This window comes from Trichosurus vulpecula, chromosome 7 (assembly GCF_011100635.1).
Source record: "Trichosurus vulpecula isolate mTriVul1 chromosome 7, mTriVul1.pri, whole genome shotgun sequence".
NCBI lineage: Eukaryota > Metazoa > Chordata > Mammalia > Diprotodontia > Phalangeridae > Trichosurus > Trichosurus vulpecula.
The window spans coordinates 14091826-14110316 of NC_050579.1; the positions used below are offsets into that span (position 1 = coordinate 14091826).

The following is an 18491-nucleotide window of genomic DNA, read 5'->3' on the forward strand; positions in this document are numbered from 1 at the left end:
ACACTGTATGTATACACTTGGGTTTAGGGCCTTCAGAGAAATCATTTAAACATCCCTTTGTAAATCCTCCACATATTGAACTGAACAGAAATGATTCATTTAAACAGAACTCTCCCCCTTGCCCCAAGATGTGGTACATTGGAAAAAGTTAGAGAACTTGGAGTCAGAGATCCTGGGTTCAAATCCCAGCTCTGCCACTTACCACTTATGTGACCTTGGCAAAGTCCCTTAACTTCCCTGGGCTTGAGTTTCCTCCTGGGTAAAATATGGGCGTTGGAGTAGATGACCTTAAAGGCTCCTCCCAGCCCTCTATCTATGTTCCTAGAATCTTATCTTGACAAATAAATCCTTTAATTCTTTTATCCAAATGTGAATGAATGAAAAAAGTATTCCTTAAGCTAATCAAGAAGGGTGCAAATAGAAAGGCAAGACAGCCCATCCTCCCAAGGAGTTCACACTTGGGAGAAAACCTATATAAATGGTTTCAGCTGTGAGATGAGAAAGCCTTTTGGTCTTTAGATTGCAGCAACAGGGCAGTCTGGAAGGCCTTGTTTTATTGTCCTTTCCACTGATAAGTAGCTGGCTTAATTCTTAATGATGAATTAAGAATTTGGTGGCACCAAGGACTTTGGTGCTGAGAACTTTCTCTTCTGGGTCTGAAGACTTGGCCTGCTGAGGCAGTTGTGGGAGCAGAGGGCTGTAGGGGCCATTGGTGGCTAATGCTTCACCAAGGACTGGGGAGGGGGCGCTGGAGCACCTGCAAAGGTCATGGGAGGGTCATGTCTCCCCAAAGACTGATTCTCTGGATATCATACCAGACACCAGAATCTTCACTCCCCATTGCTGAAATGTTCTCACCCTTCTCCTATATGGGACAAATGGGTTTGGCCATTTGTCATTGGTTTGATTTTCTCTGGTTATCTTGGGCTCTGAGCTCTCTGAAAGGACAGAACGGCCTTGTGACCATATACCTCCATTTGAACTTGCCTCTTGGTACAGTCACGTGTATACCTAGGCACACTTACCAATCTTCCCTAAAAGCATCTGCAGCCAAGAGAGAGAAATCAAAGGATTAGAGTCCCATAAATGGCCAGAGGTTCTGGCTTCTTGCTTCCATTGGGGCTGGCAGCATGTTAGTGATTGCCTATGTGAGCCCATCTTTAAGAAGAGAGAAGAAATTTAACTTAGCAGATATCATGAGGATGAGAAACAGGGAGGACAGAGGCCTGAGACTGTGACCAGAAGGCATCCCAGCCCCAGGAGCATCTCGATCTGCTCACCTCAGCCGCACAGGCATGTTCTGTCTCTTCTAGCCCACCTGTCAGCGACTGTGGCCTGTGTGGCCAGTTCCTGCTCATGTCTAGACTGCTGACTTGTCATTTCATTCCGTTGCTTCCCACTTTTCTGATGTCCCTGGTGTGATGCTTGAGATTGTGACCAAGTGGTCGCTGCTGCTCTGGTCAGTGCCCTCATTGGTCCTTGTGAAATCTGTGTCCACCTGCCCCTGTCACTGCCTGACTTGGCCTATTTCCAGATCGGGGTTGGGTCTGTGTCCTCCCTGGATCACAGAAGTACACCCACAGGAAAAGTAGTAGTAGTAATGAATTGATTAGCTATTTCTGACATATGGCATGCATGGGTTGAGAATAAGCCGTGTTTACAGCATTAAATTACATAATACATTATGTTCCCAATACAAATACAGTATTCCAGACTCCCTGATGTCGCCTGTGTGAGCAGTTTTGCCCCTTGGCTGTAGTCTCTTTATACCATCCTTCATGCCCTTGGGCTTCAGTCCACTTTCAGTCCTCTCGCTTTTTTTAACCACTTAGACTCTGGCTTCCTGCCTCATCATTCCGTGGAGACTGCTCTCTCCAGTTACCTTTTTCTCAATCCTCATTCTCCTTGACCTCTCTGTAGCCTTTGACATTGTTGGTTGCTTTTTCTTCTCTAGGTTTTCAGGGCACCCCCTCTCCTACCTGCTTGGCTGCTCTTTCTCTTTCTCCTTTGTGGGATCCCTCTCCATATCATGCCCTCCAGCTGAACATATCCCTCGAGGTTCTGTCCTCTGCTCTCTTATCATCTCCCTCTGTACTGTTTCACTTGGAGATCTCATCAGCTTCCATGGATTCAATGACCATCTCTATGCTGATGATTCCTCAGCCTGCCTTTCCCGCCTGAGTGTCTCTGCTGACCTCCCATCTTGCATCTCCAGATGACTTTCAGACATCTCAAACTGGATGTCAGGTAGCCATCTTAAATTCAAGATGCCCAAAACACAACTTGTTATCTGTCCTCCCAACGCTCCCATTACTCTTTCAGGCAACACCATCCTCCCAGTCTCCAAGACTCACCATATAGGTGCCAATAGCCTGTGGGTGGGTATCTTAGCCTGAAGTCCCTCCCCACTCCAGTCTATCCTCCATTCAGCTACTAAAGTGATTTTCCTAAAACATAGGTCTGATGTTATCTCCTCTCCTCCTCCTCCCCCACACCCCCTCAGCCTTCCAATAAACCCCTTCAGCTCCCTGTTGCCTCCGGGATCAAGTACAAAATGCTCTGTTTGGCATTCAGAGCCCTTCATAACTAGCCCCCTTCTACCATTCCAGTCTTCTTATGCTTTACTCCCTAACAGAGACACTGTACTCCTGGCTCTTCCACCCAGACCCTCCATCTCGGCATTCTCTCTGGCTCCTGGCTTCCTTTAAGTTTCAACTAAAATCCCATCTTCTGCAGGAAGCTCTTCCTAACTTCTTGATTCTAGCATCTTTTTTCTGCTGTTAATTATTTTCTACTTATCCTGCATATAACTTGTTTGTATGGATTTGTTTGTCTCCTGCATCAGATAGCAAGCTTCTTGTTGGGGGGGGGGGTTGTCTTTTCTCTCTTTCTGTATCCCCAGTACTTAGCACGGTGCCTAGCACTTACTAAATGTTTATTGATTGATTGGCTTTGTGGGTCCAGAAGGTGACCACAATTGAGGGAGTCTGAGAATGCAAGTTCTTCCTGGACCCTTTGCTAGATGACAAGTGGAAGAAGAGAAACCAGCTCTGTTCACATTCTCGGTTCTTGAATGACTTGAAATGTGCTCAGCTTTCTGTTACTGCTTGACCATTTTAAGTTTGTGAAGTCGGCTCAACCAAGACCACGTCATTTCTAAGGAGAGCTGCCATTGCCTGGTGTAGCCGTGATGGGCTTCTGCGTGCAATTACATAACCAAATACCACACAGAGTTGGACACCATCAAAGTTGGAGTTGTCCCTCTTACCTAGCAACCCAATCCATGTTTCCATTAGAGTCAGAGAGAATTTGCTGACTCTAGCTAAAACTTGGAGTTTATTGTGTAGCCACAAGGTGATTTGAGCCCAATTGTTTTTCAGCTACAGAATGTGTCTCCAGAATTTCATGTGACCAAAATATGATCCAGTGCCTGCTTCCCAAGCTTGGGATGCTGCCACAGAGAAGAGCATACTCAGCTGATGGGATGCCAGGCTTCCAGCAAAGACATTCTTTCTTTTACCTGGGGTACTTTTGAAGTTTCACTTTTGAACATTTTTTCCCCTCTCTGGCTCCTTTAGGAATATCACTCAGGGCACATTGCCCACTGCCCTGATCAGGGAGGCAGTGGGGATGAAGCTGGCATCTCATTTGAGCAAGGCACTTCATTCATTCCACAAGCTTTATTGATTGTACTAGGGGCATGGAGGAGCTCAAAAGGAAAGAGAACTAGGTGTCCCTGCTCCCAGGGAGCTGATGCCAGTCTGGTGGAGGAGATGAGCTCGACACAGTCAGTTTGGGCTGGCTTCAGAGGCAGGAGCTACCTGAGTTTGCTTCCTCCATCTGATGTTTTGTTGCCTTGAGGTCCCGAGCACATCACTCCAGAGCCTGGCTCAGCTGATTGTTATGTGGATCAGATGAGATAGTGGACATGTGGTCCATTGCAAACCTTTTTGTGCTCTAGAGATTTCAGTTATCGTTCAATACGATTCAGTGAAAATTTGTGAAATGACTAGAATGTGCTTGTGTGTGAAGGGCTCTGCATCTGGGAGCTCCTGATCCTCGGGGTGACCTTGGAGGAGGCAGGTCCTATCAGGATGATTGGTCCTGCTTTACTAGGGAGGAAACGAGTTCAGAGAGGAGCTTCAGTTCTGGAGGTAGGAGCTGCCCAACCTGCTGAAGCTTTGCTTTCTTTTAAAGAAATTGTTTCAGAAATGTGAGTGTAGTGTTTGGACTGTCCACTCCTTCCATCACTTGACTTCCCTTCCCTTGTTATACATGATCCTGATTATGTCTTTTATCGAGGGACTGGTTTTCATTGCGTTCCAAGAGTAATGCCTTCCTTGAACATAGCAGGTGCTAATAAATGCTTCTTCGATGGGATTAGCTTTGTGTTGCTTCTTACTTAAGAGTCATTGCCATACAGCCTGCTTTCCATCAGCCTTGAAGCCACCTATGAGTCTGATTCTTCTGAGATTGTGGTCCTCCATGATTAATAGCCACATTGCGTTGTCGGGCGAATATTGCTGTTCAGTAGATGGGCTTTGTGGCAGGGAGCAGCTTGCACCTCCTGGCTGCTCTCCTGCTGGTCAGTTCTAGGTCCCACTGATTGTTCCTCTGTGGCACTTGTCCCAGAGACACAGACTAAGTCACTGGATCACACTTCCAGCTGTGCGACGCCATTTGGACCTCTTTCATTGCCTTGGTTTTTCCTGTGTTTATTACCAGACTGACCTCTCTTCAGTGGTTATCAGCCTCACCAAGGAGCAACGTGTCCTGGAGCCAAATGCCACTAACTCAGCAGCCAAGAGTGAGAAGCTTGCCACCTTTAGGGACATCCTTCGTGGCAGAAATAGTAAATGTGTGTGTCATTTAATCTTAGGCTGCAGAGCTATAACTATAGTACCTAGGTCGAGGAAGACAGCCACACTGCATTCTGTGCTGGCCACACCACCTCTGGAGTACTTCATTCCATTATGGAGACCATATTTTAAGAGGGGCTTTTATCCAATGGAGTGTGTCCAGAAGAAATTAGGCCATCAAAGGAATAGTTGAGGATGTTAGAGAGGTGAACCCAGGAGAATCACAGAAGAAAACCCCAGATGCTGACGGGGGTCACCCCACTATGCTGACTGCTAGGCCCATTTCAAAGTTATGTCACACAAACCTCACCTAGGCCCTCCCTGCTTCATAGGCATCTTTTTTTTTACCCTGTTCCCGGATTGACTCACTGTTGTACTTATTCCAGACCTTCTCTTCTCTTCCAACCACCTAACCATTTCTCTCTTCTCCCTTTCTCGAGATTTGCTCTCACACTTGATGGAGAAAACAGAGACTCTCTGTCATGAGTTCCCTCTTCTTCTCAGATCTCTAGCCTACATCTCCTCAGCATTGCCCTCATACTTCACCCTTTTTTTTCCCTAGTCTTTGAGGGAAAAATTATCCTTGTCCTTGCCAAGGCTGCCCCTTCCACCTCATCTAGGAGCTTTCCCTCCCAATCATCCCCCAACTCCCTTTTTACACACTGCCTCCTTCCCTGCAAATGTGTCCATCTCCTCTGCCTAGGAGAACTCTCCTTGGTCCTGTCTTCCCCTGAGACTGTCATCTCCCCCTTTTGTCAACGGCCAGTTCTTAGAGGAAGCTGCCCGTCATCATTGCCTCCACTCCCTCGTCTTCTGCTCCCTTCCCAGCCCCCTGCTGCCCGCCTGCTCGTTCCAGCAAGGTCAGCCTCGCTATCTTCACTTCTGAGTCCGCTGACCAGCTCTTGTTCTCATCTCTGCAGCACTAGGCACTGCTGATGCCTATCTTCTGGATGTTCTCTCAGTGTCTCCAGCGAACCTCACCTCCTCTAGAGGACATTCTGTTTGCTCCATCCCTTTGCACAGGCCACGCCTTGTGCCCTCTGCCTGAAATGCTTTTCCTCTTCTCCCACCTTCTGCCTTTTGGAAGCTGTAGCTCCCTTTAATTTCTCCCAATTTCTCCTCCTCTGCTCCAGCATACACATAGGAAATTACTTTGTGCTTCCTTTCCTGTGTCTGTGTTGGATCTTCCTTATGGAATGTTAGCTCCTTGAGGGCAGGGACTGTTTCATTCTCATCTTTGTATTTCCCGTGTCTGGCATATAGGGAATCATTCTGTAAATGTTTGTTGCATTAATTGGCTCTCCCAGGGAATATAAAAATATCCTTGGTAAGCCCTGACTGGGGCTCTGCTCCAGAACCTGTGGTACCACGTGGAGCCACCATTGTATTCAGCCTTGTAGAATTCCAGTTAGAGGAGGAGTCAGATTTCTAAATGGGTAACAGTGCAGCAAAGAGCTGGCTGACTTGTGACATGGTATACTCTGGTAACGGGAACAATTCATCCATCTTTGCTCCACTGAGCAAAATGTTCCCCTGGGCCCTTGAGATGTGAGATTCTTCAGTCCTACTGGATTTGGAGCTCAGAGAAGTTAGAGATTAGCATGGAATGGGGGAATAGTCTGGCAAGGCCTTAATTGAGCAAGGATTTATTAAATACCTACTGCATGCCAGGCACTGGGAATGAAAATACCCCAGAATGAATGTTCCCGCCATCAAAGAGATGGCATTCTGTTACACTTGGGCCAAACTTCAGAGAATGGATGAGGCAGTTCAGAGAGAGCAGTGAGGAGAAGAGCACCTGAGATCTGGGCAGTGGGGTCGGGAGGGAACAGTGGTGCCAGGGAGCGGGAGAGGTTTGATGACAGAGAGCCTTGAAGAGCAGCAGAGTGCATAGGATTAGATGTGGCTTTTGGTCTCATTCCCCTCCTAGCCGCTGGGCTTCCTGGGAAGGGTACAGTGCCTACTATGTGTCTCCCTCCACCCCAAGAGATCTCCCCTTCATAACAAAGAATAATAAGGAAAAAGAAAAAAAGTTCAACAAAAGCGATCAGTGTATCCCATGGTGCCCTTATCTACAGTGTTCAACATCCATAGCCCCTCACTTCTGCAAAGAAGGAGGAAAGTGCTGCTTTTTCTCTCTTCTTTGGAGCCAGATCTGGTCATTATAACCTCATAGCATTCAATTCCAGTTGCTTTCAAACCCCCTCAGTTTATAGATAATTAATTGTGCTATACAAAGTAAAGTAATGCTATAAAAGTTGATTGAATGAATAAAATAATGGATTCATTTTGGAAAAGTCAAGACTGAAAAGTTTTGAATTGATTGAGAAGGTAATCTAGGGATTCGTTGTGGATTTTCTGAGCAGGGGAGTGGTCTGGCAATGGTATCCTGAGCAGATGGGAGACTGATTTCAGGAAACCAGCTCTGGCAGGAATGAAGCAGCAAGGGATTATGGGTGAGGGTCGGAATTAAAGCTAGGGGAGCAGACTCAGAGACCTGTGGGTGTCAAGGCTTTGGGGGGCTAAGAAAAGCCTTCACTTACCGTTGGTAATCAACAAGAAACAGAAAATGGGTAAAATGAGAGTTTTTAAAAATGTTCCACTTTTTTCCCCCGTGGAAAACAGGCTTAGTTTTATTTTCTTAATGTTTAAATTTAGAATATAAAATCCAAATATGGAAAGTAATCCATTAATACTATTTTGTGTTTAGAATATGAAGACTTGTAAAGTTATGAATAAAAACTATAGTTTCAGAAATACAAAATTATAGCTGTTGTAAATTGAAGAGATGTATGAAATCAAAGAAAAAGGGAATTTTAAAACGACACTCATTCTATAAAATAAATAGTTTCGAGGAATTGATGTGCTTTCCTCTAAATGACTTGAGAGGAATAGTCTCTTGTTATTTAAAACCACATCTGGTGCACCCCTGCCTTTCCAGCATTGGGGGAGTGGGGCAGGGCAGAGCCTGGGGCAGGGAGGCACGCCAGCCAAGAGGGATACAGCTTCTCTAAAAGCAGTTGCTATCTTAGGCTTCATCTCCACCAGGTTATCCCGTGTTGTGACCGTGAGGAGTTGGCCCGCTGGACCCCATGCCGGTCACACCTCATCTGGCGTATCTTATTCAGCTCTGGCTGCTGAGACCCTTCGCTGAGGATTGTGGCAGCAAGGGGGCAAGGCTCTGTAAGAACCTGCCTCATGAAGAAAAGTTAGAAGACCTGGGATCACTGACCCGGAAGGAAGAGAGAACATTGGCTCTGTCTGTCTTTAAGTGTCGGAAGAGTTATAAGGCAGAAAGAGAGATTTATAAACTAAGAAGATCAAAGAAAAACAGACTTTGGTGCAGCCTCAGAAAACCTTTGTTTCAGCTAGAGGTGCCCAACTGGGGAACCATTAGGTTCCCTTGGGAAGTGATGAGCTCCTCCCCACTGACTGGAGGAAGCTCTGCCCCAGGTTTACTCAGAGGGACATCTAAGTGCCTGCAGCTTGCTGTTATCATCTCCAGAGGAGGGGCTGCTGGAGGAGAGGAGAGGGGAGAAAGAAGCCATGAGTGAGTGATGTCCCAGAAAGAATTCTTTCCCACTATGGGAGGTGGGATGAGCGGGCTTTTCGGCCCCCTCCCACTTGACTAGGCTGTGGTGATCATGCTGTGATGATGATGATGTCAGGAGAACGTGATGAAGGCCTGTAGTGCATGCTGGAGCGGGAGGAGAGGGGCAAGGGTGGAATGGGCAGGTCTGGACTACATTGTCGGAGGGAACACCCAAGTCAGTGAGATCATGAAACATTTGGGAAACAGTGTTGGTGCCTGGCCAGCTTTCCTGGCTGCTGCTGGTTTGCAGCCATGGTGGGCTGTGGGCAAGAGAGCTTCCTGACATAGCCTTGACCCTGGAAGCGCTCAGGCTCCTGGCTGATCGCTCCCTCCTCTCCTGGCTTTGGACAAGACCTGCCCATCCTTGACCAGTGACCACCCTTGTCCCTCACACACGAGCTGACCTTACAGAAGACCATTGAAGTTTTCTGCTGGAGAAACAACAGTTTTACAAACACCGGAGAGAACTCTGGTATTGGCTGATGGCGGAGATCTCCCTCACACATGCTAACCCTTCAGGGTCACTACCCCCAGAGAGCTGCCAGTTCACATTATTTAAACATATGTAATAAAGTATTTACTTAGGGCTTCCACAAAAAGTGCCAAAGGGGGGAGTAGTGCTGTCCTCTGGTTAAGGGCCTCTAATGGGAATCCTAAGTGAAATTTAAGGCTCTTGTGTGTATTTTGATTGGCCCTCTGTGTGTTTTCCCTTCTGTAATGAGATCTTTGTTAATTTGTCAGTTTTGACTAAGGACAGAAAGTTCATGTGTAGTAAGTTAAGTGCAGAGTGACTGTCCAGCTAGGGTGGATATGATGTAATGGCCCCCTTTCCTTTCCCTTAGTCAATATTGATCTCTTAGGTCAATAAATGAAAAGAGTTACTTCAAAGGAAGCCATTATATTTTATATTCTCAGTGCTGGCTTTAGATACTTGTAATATCAAAGTGGAAGCTGAACTTCCCAAGACTTACTTCTTTGGTTGCTGGGGGGGGCAGATTCACTGGCCTCATGATGCCACAAGCCAGCTGTGCCCGCTGACCTCGGTGCCTAGGTGAATGGTGGCAGGCCGAGGAGCTGCCCTGAGACTTTTCTGGAGCAGGGCCTCTGGTGGGCATTCAACTGGGATAGAATTCTGCCTTTGTCTTCTGGGCTTTTTGCAAAAGCCTTTTCTTTGTAGCCTCAGAAAGACTTGAGAGAAATGAATTAGACTTTGGGGTAAAGAGGATAAAATCCGTATTATGAATCCTATCAGACTCTTGAGCTGCTCACTCAGGAGGCAGCAGCCTGTTTTGTGCCTCTTATTCATTAAAGTTGGTGTAAGACGGGCCACTATGGGGAGAGGATCAGGAGAGCAAGCTGATGTCATTGTAGAATCCATTCATCATGAGGTGGCTAGATGGCCGGGTGGGTGCTCTGCCGTGTGCATGGAGGCGACCCTGAGCGCTGAAGGCTGGACGTTGGGAAGTGTGAGATCTGGGAAGTGTCAGAGTGCATTGTTGGCTGCTGCTGAACTCTCTTTGTCACTTGAGGCTCAGCCCAGCTACATGATGGTAGGTTCAGAAAGGTTCCTGCTAGGGGGGCTGGAGGGGGTCTCGGTTTTTCAGGGGCAGCAGATCTTAGCTCCCACCTTAGGCTCCACTTAGCATCTACAGAATCATAGAGGGACCGTGATAAGCGCCAGTGGGATGAGAACTCACCTGCTGAAGTCATGGATCCAGAAGTATTGCCACACAGTGGCAGGGGGTGTGGGCTGGGGTGGGGAGACTACCTCTGCCTGACAGGAGCATGCGTGTGAAGCCTGACTACTGAGTTCTTCCTAGGCCTCAGAGGGCCCTTTCCTAACCTGTTCTTTTGATGTATCCAGCTTGTACTGACTGAATGTCCCCTATTGGCACATCACTACCAGGGCTACAGATGTCAGGACAAACTGTCTTACTTAGTAACCTGGTCTTGAGAAAGATAAGGCATGTCCGAATTCACTAAGGACAAAGAAACTACTGTGAGAGTCCAGAGGAGAGACAGGGTGCCCCGGATGGTGGCTTCATGATGGACAGTGCTGGAGTGTTGATCAACCACCTGCCAGCCTCTGTTAGGTCCCCAGTAATAGTGTAGTGCTCGTGGTCCCTGAGAATTCCTGATCCCATTTTATTCTAGAGAGTGAGGAGATGAGAGGGTACTTTAGGACGATGAGTCTTTGGTTGTGGAACAGGATGGAGAGTGGAGAGACAGAGGGAACCAGCTGGGTGAGAAGTCACAGGAGCCTCACTGTGGAATTGGGGAGGGAGATCCTGCAAGGGACTGGGCAAAGCCAGGATTTCTAGATCTTGGTGACTTCCTGGGTAAGTACCAGTGGCCTAAGAGTCTGTGCATCACGAGATAGGAGTCATTCATTCTAGTCTAAGTGGCAGAAACAGGTCTGGTCATGTTAAAAAATGAAGATGTCTGGCCTTCATCCCTGGAATGGGCCCACTGCCTTCTGCTGTGGCCATGACTGGCTCACTCTGGCTCACCACCAAACCTAGTCATTTGGGCCTTTTCCTGCCAAGGAGCTGACCTCACTGCAGGGACCCTCATGCCCTGGGACTATTAGGGGAGTTCAGTGGGAGGGCTCCAGCCCTGCCCTTCTAATCATCTTGTACCTTTGCAGGGAACTTTGAAGTGGGAGTTCACATCGCAGATGTCAGTTACTTTGTTCCAGAAGGATCTGCTCTGGATGAAGTGGCCAGTGAGAGGGCCACAAGTGTCTACCTGGTGCAGAAGGTAAGAGGCAGCCTCCATCTGCTTGCTCTGAAGGACGCTTTCTTGTTGTTTTCCTCGTCTTTTTCACCCTTCACTTGGTGCTGCATTTGGGAGCAGCTTATTGGTGAGTTGTCTCAGTCGCCCCCAACTCTCCGTGACCCCATTTGGGGTTTTCTTGGCAGAGATATTGGAGTGGTTTGCCATTTCCTTCTCCAGCTCATTTGACAGATGAGGAAACTGAGGCATACAGGGTAAAGTGACTTGCCCAGGGTCACACAGGTAGTAAGTGTCTGAGGCTGGATTTGAACCCAGGAAGATGAGTCTTCCTGACTCCAGGCCCAGTGCACTGGGAGCAGTAGCAGTGTTAACTTGACCAAGCTGTCTATGAGGCATAAGGAGAATGCCCTTCAGGGACACACTTGACCTTTGACTTTGCATTGTTTGCTTTCTTTGCCTGGCTAAATCATCAGTGGCCATTTGTCCCAAAGGGAGCTTCACTGGAGCTGTCAAGGGAAAAGGAGATGTGATTTTCCAAGCATTTGTGGCCCCTTTTGGGGACAAGTCTGCTCTGGAGATCAGAGGTTTGTGGCTTCTGAGATTGAGAGCTGGAGGGAAATCAGAAGTCCAACTGGTCATTTGGTAGAGGAGAAACTGAGGCCCAGGTAGGTCATGCACAGAAGAAGGAGCAGAGCTGGGCTTCCCATGCAGGTTCTCCAGCTCTACATGGTATGTCCTTTCCCTTGCTGTGGCCATCCTTGACCGGGTGGCTCTAGAAATATCTCAGGGCCTGAAGGACGAAGGCATCCTTCCTTGGCTTCCTGTATCTGAGAGAGGCCAATGTTCTAGGTCAAGGTTCTCTTTGGAGGCTGCTCCCAGGTCTTCTGCTACCTCTCTGGGTCGTGTGGGCAGGGGCTGCCACATGTTGGAATTGCTCGTATCTCGCCCAGCTTCCTTCTCTGGCCTCTTCCATTCTCCTCTTTTGTACAATGTGGGGGTTGAACTGGTTAGCTGCCACCAAAGGTCCCTTCCAGTTGTAACATTCAGTAATTTCGGGAAGGAGAGAGGCATCATCATCATCCCCCTCTCTGGCACCAGACAGCTTGAACCCTGTGCACTGTCAAGCCCAGTCCTTTGCAGAAATCAGTATTTCTTTCTCATAGTTAGAGAAACATTAGGGATAGTTATCTGATTACCTTCTTTCTGAGCTTCAGCCTTGAATACTAAAAAATAATTACAGAAGCTATTGTTATATTGTTAGAATGGTTTCCTCTTTTCTTCTTGGCCTCTCTTTTTTCATTTTTATACTAAGATGGGGTGAATATGAGATTCACTCCTGAAGGAGAGGGGCTCTTTTCTTCAGAAGTGGGGACCCTGAAACTAGAGAAATCTCCATCCCTCCACCAGAGAGCCTCAGCATCGTTCTGGTTGCACATCAGCCAGCCTGGCCAGTTCCCCCAGCGTCTGGTGCCCAACTCTGGACAGCAGAAACATGGGAGTTTGTGTAACTTTGGACCGCTGCTTTGACCTTTTGTTTCTTGGAAGACTGTCCAGGAACTTTTCTGCTGGATTTTTTTTTCTTTGACTATGCCTATAAAGATTTGCTTTAGAAGCTGGGCAAATGGCTTCTCCACTTCAGGAAAAGCTTGTGTGCTTTCTCATGTGGCATGTGCTCTGAGCCTCTCCCTACCCAGAGTGTTGTGTGCCCAGTGACCCCGTCAGTGTCTGTGAGAGAGAGAGTCTTCTCCTGTAGTATCCCTGTCATGGTTTCTCTCCCACCATCTGTGGCTCTGATTCAGTCTCCTTCAGGCACAAAAACTTAGCTGCTGACCTCCTGGGGACAGAGGTAATGACAGTGACAATGTAAACTTCTTGCCTCAGCATGAGGGAAATGATCCCCCCTATAAGGACATTTTTATAGTGAACATGATCTTGGATCTGAAATCCTTCTTGCTGACATTTAATGAAGTCCCTTTGTGAAAATTTTGTTCCTGGTGAGAAGCGTATATTCCTTCTGGTTAAAAGGATAGACTGGGTGGGGGCAGAGGAGGAGAATTAAAACAAGATGGCCTTGAAAATCTCCTAGAAAACTGCTTCTCTTTGGATCGCGTGTGGGGAAAGAGAGAGATTTAGAAAGCCAGGTGGGCTCTTCTGCCTTCCATCCTAGCATAGAACTCTGTGACTCTACCTGAGCAGGCCATTAAACATTCCTATGGAATTTCTCTGGACCATCTTCCATGAACCGGGAGGAGGTACCCTGTCATAGCAGATGTTTTTCTAAGTCTTTTCTAAAAATGAGTGTATTAGGTTTAAAAAGCAGGAGCAAACCTAGACAGTTGAAACCTAACCGTAAACTTTCTGTCCTTTGGCTCAGGCAGTGGTGTTGTTTTAGGTGTGAAACAGCTCAAGGAAAAGGTCGGCCATAAATCTCTACAGTATTTTATTGCTGTTGCTTTATAATGGAGATCAAAGATCGAGACTGGAAGCTAGTCTGAATGTAGAGTCAACAGAGTTTTAAGATGGTCACTTCTGTCAGCAGCAAGTAGTCAGGGGTGTTGGTATTTTGTTAATGTCAAGCTGGGTAACAGAGTTGATCAAAATTTGAATTCATGGAAGTGTTGATATGAAAAAGAAAACTCTTAAAACAGAAATGTTGCCTAGAAAATGAATTGACCATTTCCTCTCAGTGTCATTCAATATGTAAGTGGTAAACTACTTCATTCTACCCTATTGTTCACACTCTGGAGTCCTCCACCCCTGAGAAAGAGGGGAAAACCCAACCAAGCTCTCAGGCTAAAAGTCCGATCTCTCCCTGGAGTTTGCACAGATAAGGTAGAGGAACCAGTCAAGGCCTAGTATTCAGAGTCTTTGATTATTCTCAAATCTGTGGGCAGTCTTAAGGCACTGTGGGGGTCTGGTGCTCTTCTCTCTAGCCCTCCCTGTTGGTTACAGGGCTACGTTGGCTAGCCTGCTGCTGAACTTGGCCAGCCCATTGGCTGTGGCTTTAGCACATGTTTCTGAGTTTGGGGTTTTTTGGGGTGGAAGGGGAAGGGTTGCAGCTACTCTGATACTTTATAGTTCTACCGGTAGCCCCAGCAGCTGCCCTGAGAAGTGTTTATTTGCCTGAGTTATTGACCTTATTCCAGTCTCCTCAAATAGCCTTAATCCCGAGAGCTTGGAAAGTTAGTGCCTGTCATCTCATGAGCACATCTTCCCTTTCCCGGAAGCAGCTGTCAAACACCTGGATTGGTCCCTTTTATTTCACAGCCCTGTAAAGAGCACTAAAGAAGAGAGTACCCATAGAGGATAGGTTAGGAAGGAGCAAAATATAGTTAGTCTTTCACAACATGAGTATTGTGGAAAGGTTTCACATAATGATACACATGTGGCCTATGTTGAATTGCTTGCCTTCTTAGGGAGGGTGGGTGGGGAGGGAAGAGGGGGGAGAATTTGGAACTCAAAGTTTTAAAAACAGTGTTCAAAAACAAAAAAAAAAGTTTTTGCATGCAACTAGGAAATAAGATACACAGGCAATGGGGCGTAGAAATTTATCTTGCCCTACAAGAAAGGAAGGGAAAAGAGGATGGGGGAGAGTGGGGTGACGGAAGGGAGGGCTGACTGGGAACAGGGCAACCAGAATATATGCCATCTTGGAATGGGCGGGAGGGTAGAAATGGGGAGAAAATTCGCAATTCAAACTCTTGTGAAAATCACTGCTGAAAACTAAATATATTAAATAAATTAAATAATAATGAAAAAGAAAGTACCCATAGAGCCAGCCCCCTTTACTGCCTTCTTCCCTCTGCACCAAGCAGGCTGTATCAGGAAGTCTCTTGACTCTGCACTTCCAAGGAAACCACCGAGCCTGGAAAGGGCCATTTTTGAGGCTTGTTGTTAGTCACTATTTTGACTTATGCTACAAGACACCATGGCCGTGGCAGGCCAGGGGAGGGGAGAGAGGGCCGTCCCATCTCCCTCGAGGTACTTGAAAAGAAGGTATGAGAGAGGCCCTGAGAGCTGGGGCAGAGGCATCATGGCTCTCCCTCCAGCTGCCGATCCTACGGACCCGGCTTCATCCAGTGTTTTCAGGCTTAGAAAGAATAAGCTGATGGACACTGGTCAGTTTGGATCTCACAGGAGACTCAAGTGCAAAGACGGGGGAAGTGAAGCATTTCATTCTGTTTTTTGCCTGGATGATCCATTGTCAGGGGAAGTCCAGTAAATGTGAAGTGGGAAAGAAAAAACAAAGTTCATCTCTCATCTCTCTGTTGCTGATGTGACTTTGAATGAAGGATTTCACTCCCAGCTCAACTTAAATGTGCCTTTATTCACACGAGAACAGACAGAAGTGCTGGAGACCATGTGCTTGTTCATACACATAATTTTTATTGTCGTTTAGTCATTTTCAGTTGTGTCCGACTCTCTGTGACCCCATCTGGGGTTTTCTTGGCAGAGATACTGGAATGGTTTCCCCTTTCCTTCTCCAGCTCATTTTACAGATGAGGAAACTGAGGCAAACAGGGTGAAGTGACTTGCCCAGGTATTAAATATCTGAGGCCAGATTTGAACTCAAGAACATGAGTCTTCCTGACTCTAGGCCTAGTGCTCTATTAGCTATGGGGCCAACTAGCAGCCTTCAGACATGTGATACAGAGTGATTGCCCAGCTGTGTAGGGTCACTAAAATTTGGTGACACTGCTGAAAAATCTCATTAAATATTAAATACTTAAACATTATCTTGAGATTATACCCTCAATGGTGTGAGTGTGGATCGGTGACTGGGGTTCAAACTCTCTCTTGCTGGACACTCGTGGGACAGCAGTATATGCATGTGCCTGCTGAGGCTGGCTTGGAGCGAGGTCAGGAAGACCCTGCCCTCTCTTAAGAGATGAGGAGACCAGCTTCTCCCCTGGACCAGGAGCCAGGCTGTGCCCGGAGATGGACCCCAGAGCTTTTACCTGGCGGAGAAGAAAGGGAGCCCTGCATGGGGGAGGTTTCTCTCTCCTCCTGCCCAGTGGTTTTTCCTGGGGGAGGGCAGAGGAAGAAAGAGAATGAAATCTTTATTCTAACCCATAGCGATAGAGAAAGCTGGTGAGACTTGTAGCCAAACCAGCCCTGAGTGGATGGCAGGACTTGAGTGCTTGGCATCAACTCTGGCAGTTAAAGAAAAGGCCAAGTTTCTCTCAAGCCATAATGAATGGGAAAAGATGGGAAGAAATGGGAACTCTGAGGATAGATAAAAAAGGTACCATGTCTAAATGGGCACTGGTTAAGTGCCTATGATTTGCTAACAGCTGATGATACAAATATGAAATTGAAGGCAGTTCCTGTCTTCAAAGAGCTTTCATTCTAAGGGGGAACACAATGGATGTGGTAGACATGGGAAGGACCGGAATAGCGAGTGCACCCCTGGGGCAGTAGATGGACATATGCTTCCTAGGAACAATGTTGACTCCAAGAGGGAAGAGTAACGCTAAGTATGACTGGAGTCAGGCCAGATGCTGGGTATGATGGGGCTGCCATCAGGGCAATGGCGCCTCCAGGACTGGAGTGCTGGCCAGGTGCCATGGCATTAGGAAAGGGAATCCTAAATTACACCTAGTCATTTATGTTTTTAAGTTTTGACTTGGTGAAGTGTTTTAAACAGTCTTTGGTAATGCTGCTTGTGGTTGTTTAATAGAGTTTGGTTTCTGTAAAAATAGAATGAGAGGCAGCAGGGCTTAACAGGCAGCATTCTGAACTTTGGGTCAGTAAGTTCTGGGTCCAGATTTACCCCTGACTAGGTGTTTAAAACTACAGACAAATTGCTTTCTTTGAGGCTGTTTCTTCATCTGTACAGTGGGGATATTAACTGTAGTAGCTTTGTTGTTGTCATCTATAAACCTTAAAGCCCTCTATAAAAGGCAGTGATTAATGTCATTTATAATCCCACAGTGACCAAACTTGTCTTCAGAATAGGCTCAGTGTCCTGGGAAAGATAGAACCGTGTGGTCACAGATTTGGAGTGGATAGGAGCTGGACAGATCATTTAGGGATGAGTGACCAAGCCTAGATCCAGACCCCTATCTGAGGACTGAGTGGTCTCCTTTCCCCTTTCAGCACAGCCTTGCTAGTCTGTGTGCTCTCTGGGTAAACCAAACGTGCCTCTCCAAGTGATGGCTGTGGGGCCCAGGCTGTGAGGCTGCAAAGAAGGATGGTGACATGTTAGCCCCTTGGTGTCTGCTGAGGAGCAGACCAGATCCTGCCTGACATGGTCTAAAGGGAAAGCACATGGGAGGTGGGTGTCCTTTGGGCACTCCCAGAATTCATTGGAGATTTCAAGTCCTCTTGGGGTAGATGTCCAAGCAACTTGGTTAGCTTGTACTCCCAGGCTTTGCCTTTCCAGGCTACGTGGTCCCTCTCACATAATAATAGAGGTGTAATTTATGGAAGGGTGAGCCATTGTCCATCTGTTTGGGCAGCCTTTATGTTGGGGAAGTGGCTTATCTAGCTCCTGAGGAATGTCCCATAGTAAGTCCACAGCTTGCCTCTGCACACTGTCAGGGCTGTCTTTGGGGGCATTGAAGAGGATATCTCACCAGAGTGAACACAGCAACAGGGGCGTGACAGGCTGCAGACAAAACCAGGGGGACCCAGAAGGCTTTCTCAGGTTTGAAATACCCCCGCTGAATCTGGCCTCAGGTTTATTAAATACATTGTTTTGTTGTTTAATCAGAGACGCTTCAAAGACAGCCAGAAGCACTAATTGAATCAACTCCATTTAAAAGACACAGTGGGGTGATTGTACCTCCTCATTTAGACACATGTTGAAAAGAAGCCAATGATGAAGTTGAGACATGAGGCCTCTTGTGCCCTGTTATGGAAGGCAGTGCTGGAGGACTCCCCACCCCTGGGAAAGCATGGTGTCACCCTTTGGTACCAGGCCAGCATGGGGTTTGATACATCAGGGAGCATTCAGTTACCCAACAGGGATTTGGCTCCAGCTCAGTGAGTGATCTGCACGTAGCTCTCAGGTTCTTGTGGATAGCTCAGATGCAAGAATGATCGAAAAGACCCACAGTATTGACCTTTTCAGCTTAATGTGAAACATGGTGACTTTGCTTTCCTTTTCAGTTGCCTTCTGAAAAATAACATGGAAGAGTGAAAAACTGCCTGGACTCCACCAGGAGAGACCTGGCACCAGATCCTGGGACTCCACTAGCTGCATGACCCTTAAGGGCAAATCACCTTCCCTTGGCCAGTTTAGGTTTCTGGTTTCTCCCCATAGAAGGGTCTCAGGGCCATTGTAGCGTTCAGATGAGGCA

General features: G+C 47.2%; 1 protein-coding gene across 1 annotated transcript in view; it reads left to right on the forward strand.

The window, feature by feature from the left end:
* The window catches only part of DIS3L2 (DIS3 like 3'-5' exoribonuclease 2), a 341276-nt gene that overhangs the window by 194331 nt on the left and 128454 nt on the right, over positions 1–18491 (forward strand). The window contains exon 11 of the mRNA XM_036767849.1: positions 11099–11211. Within this exon, the coding sequence (XP_036623744.1) occupies positions 11099–11211 (113 nt within the window). The remainder of the gene's footprint in view (positions 1–11098; positions 11212–18491) is intronic.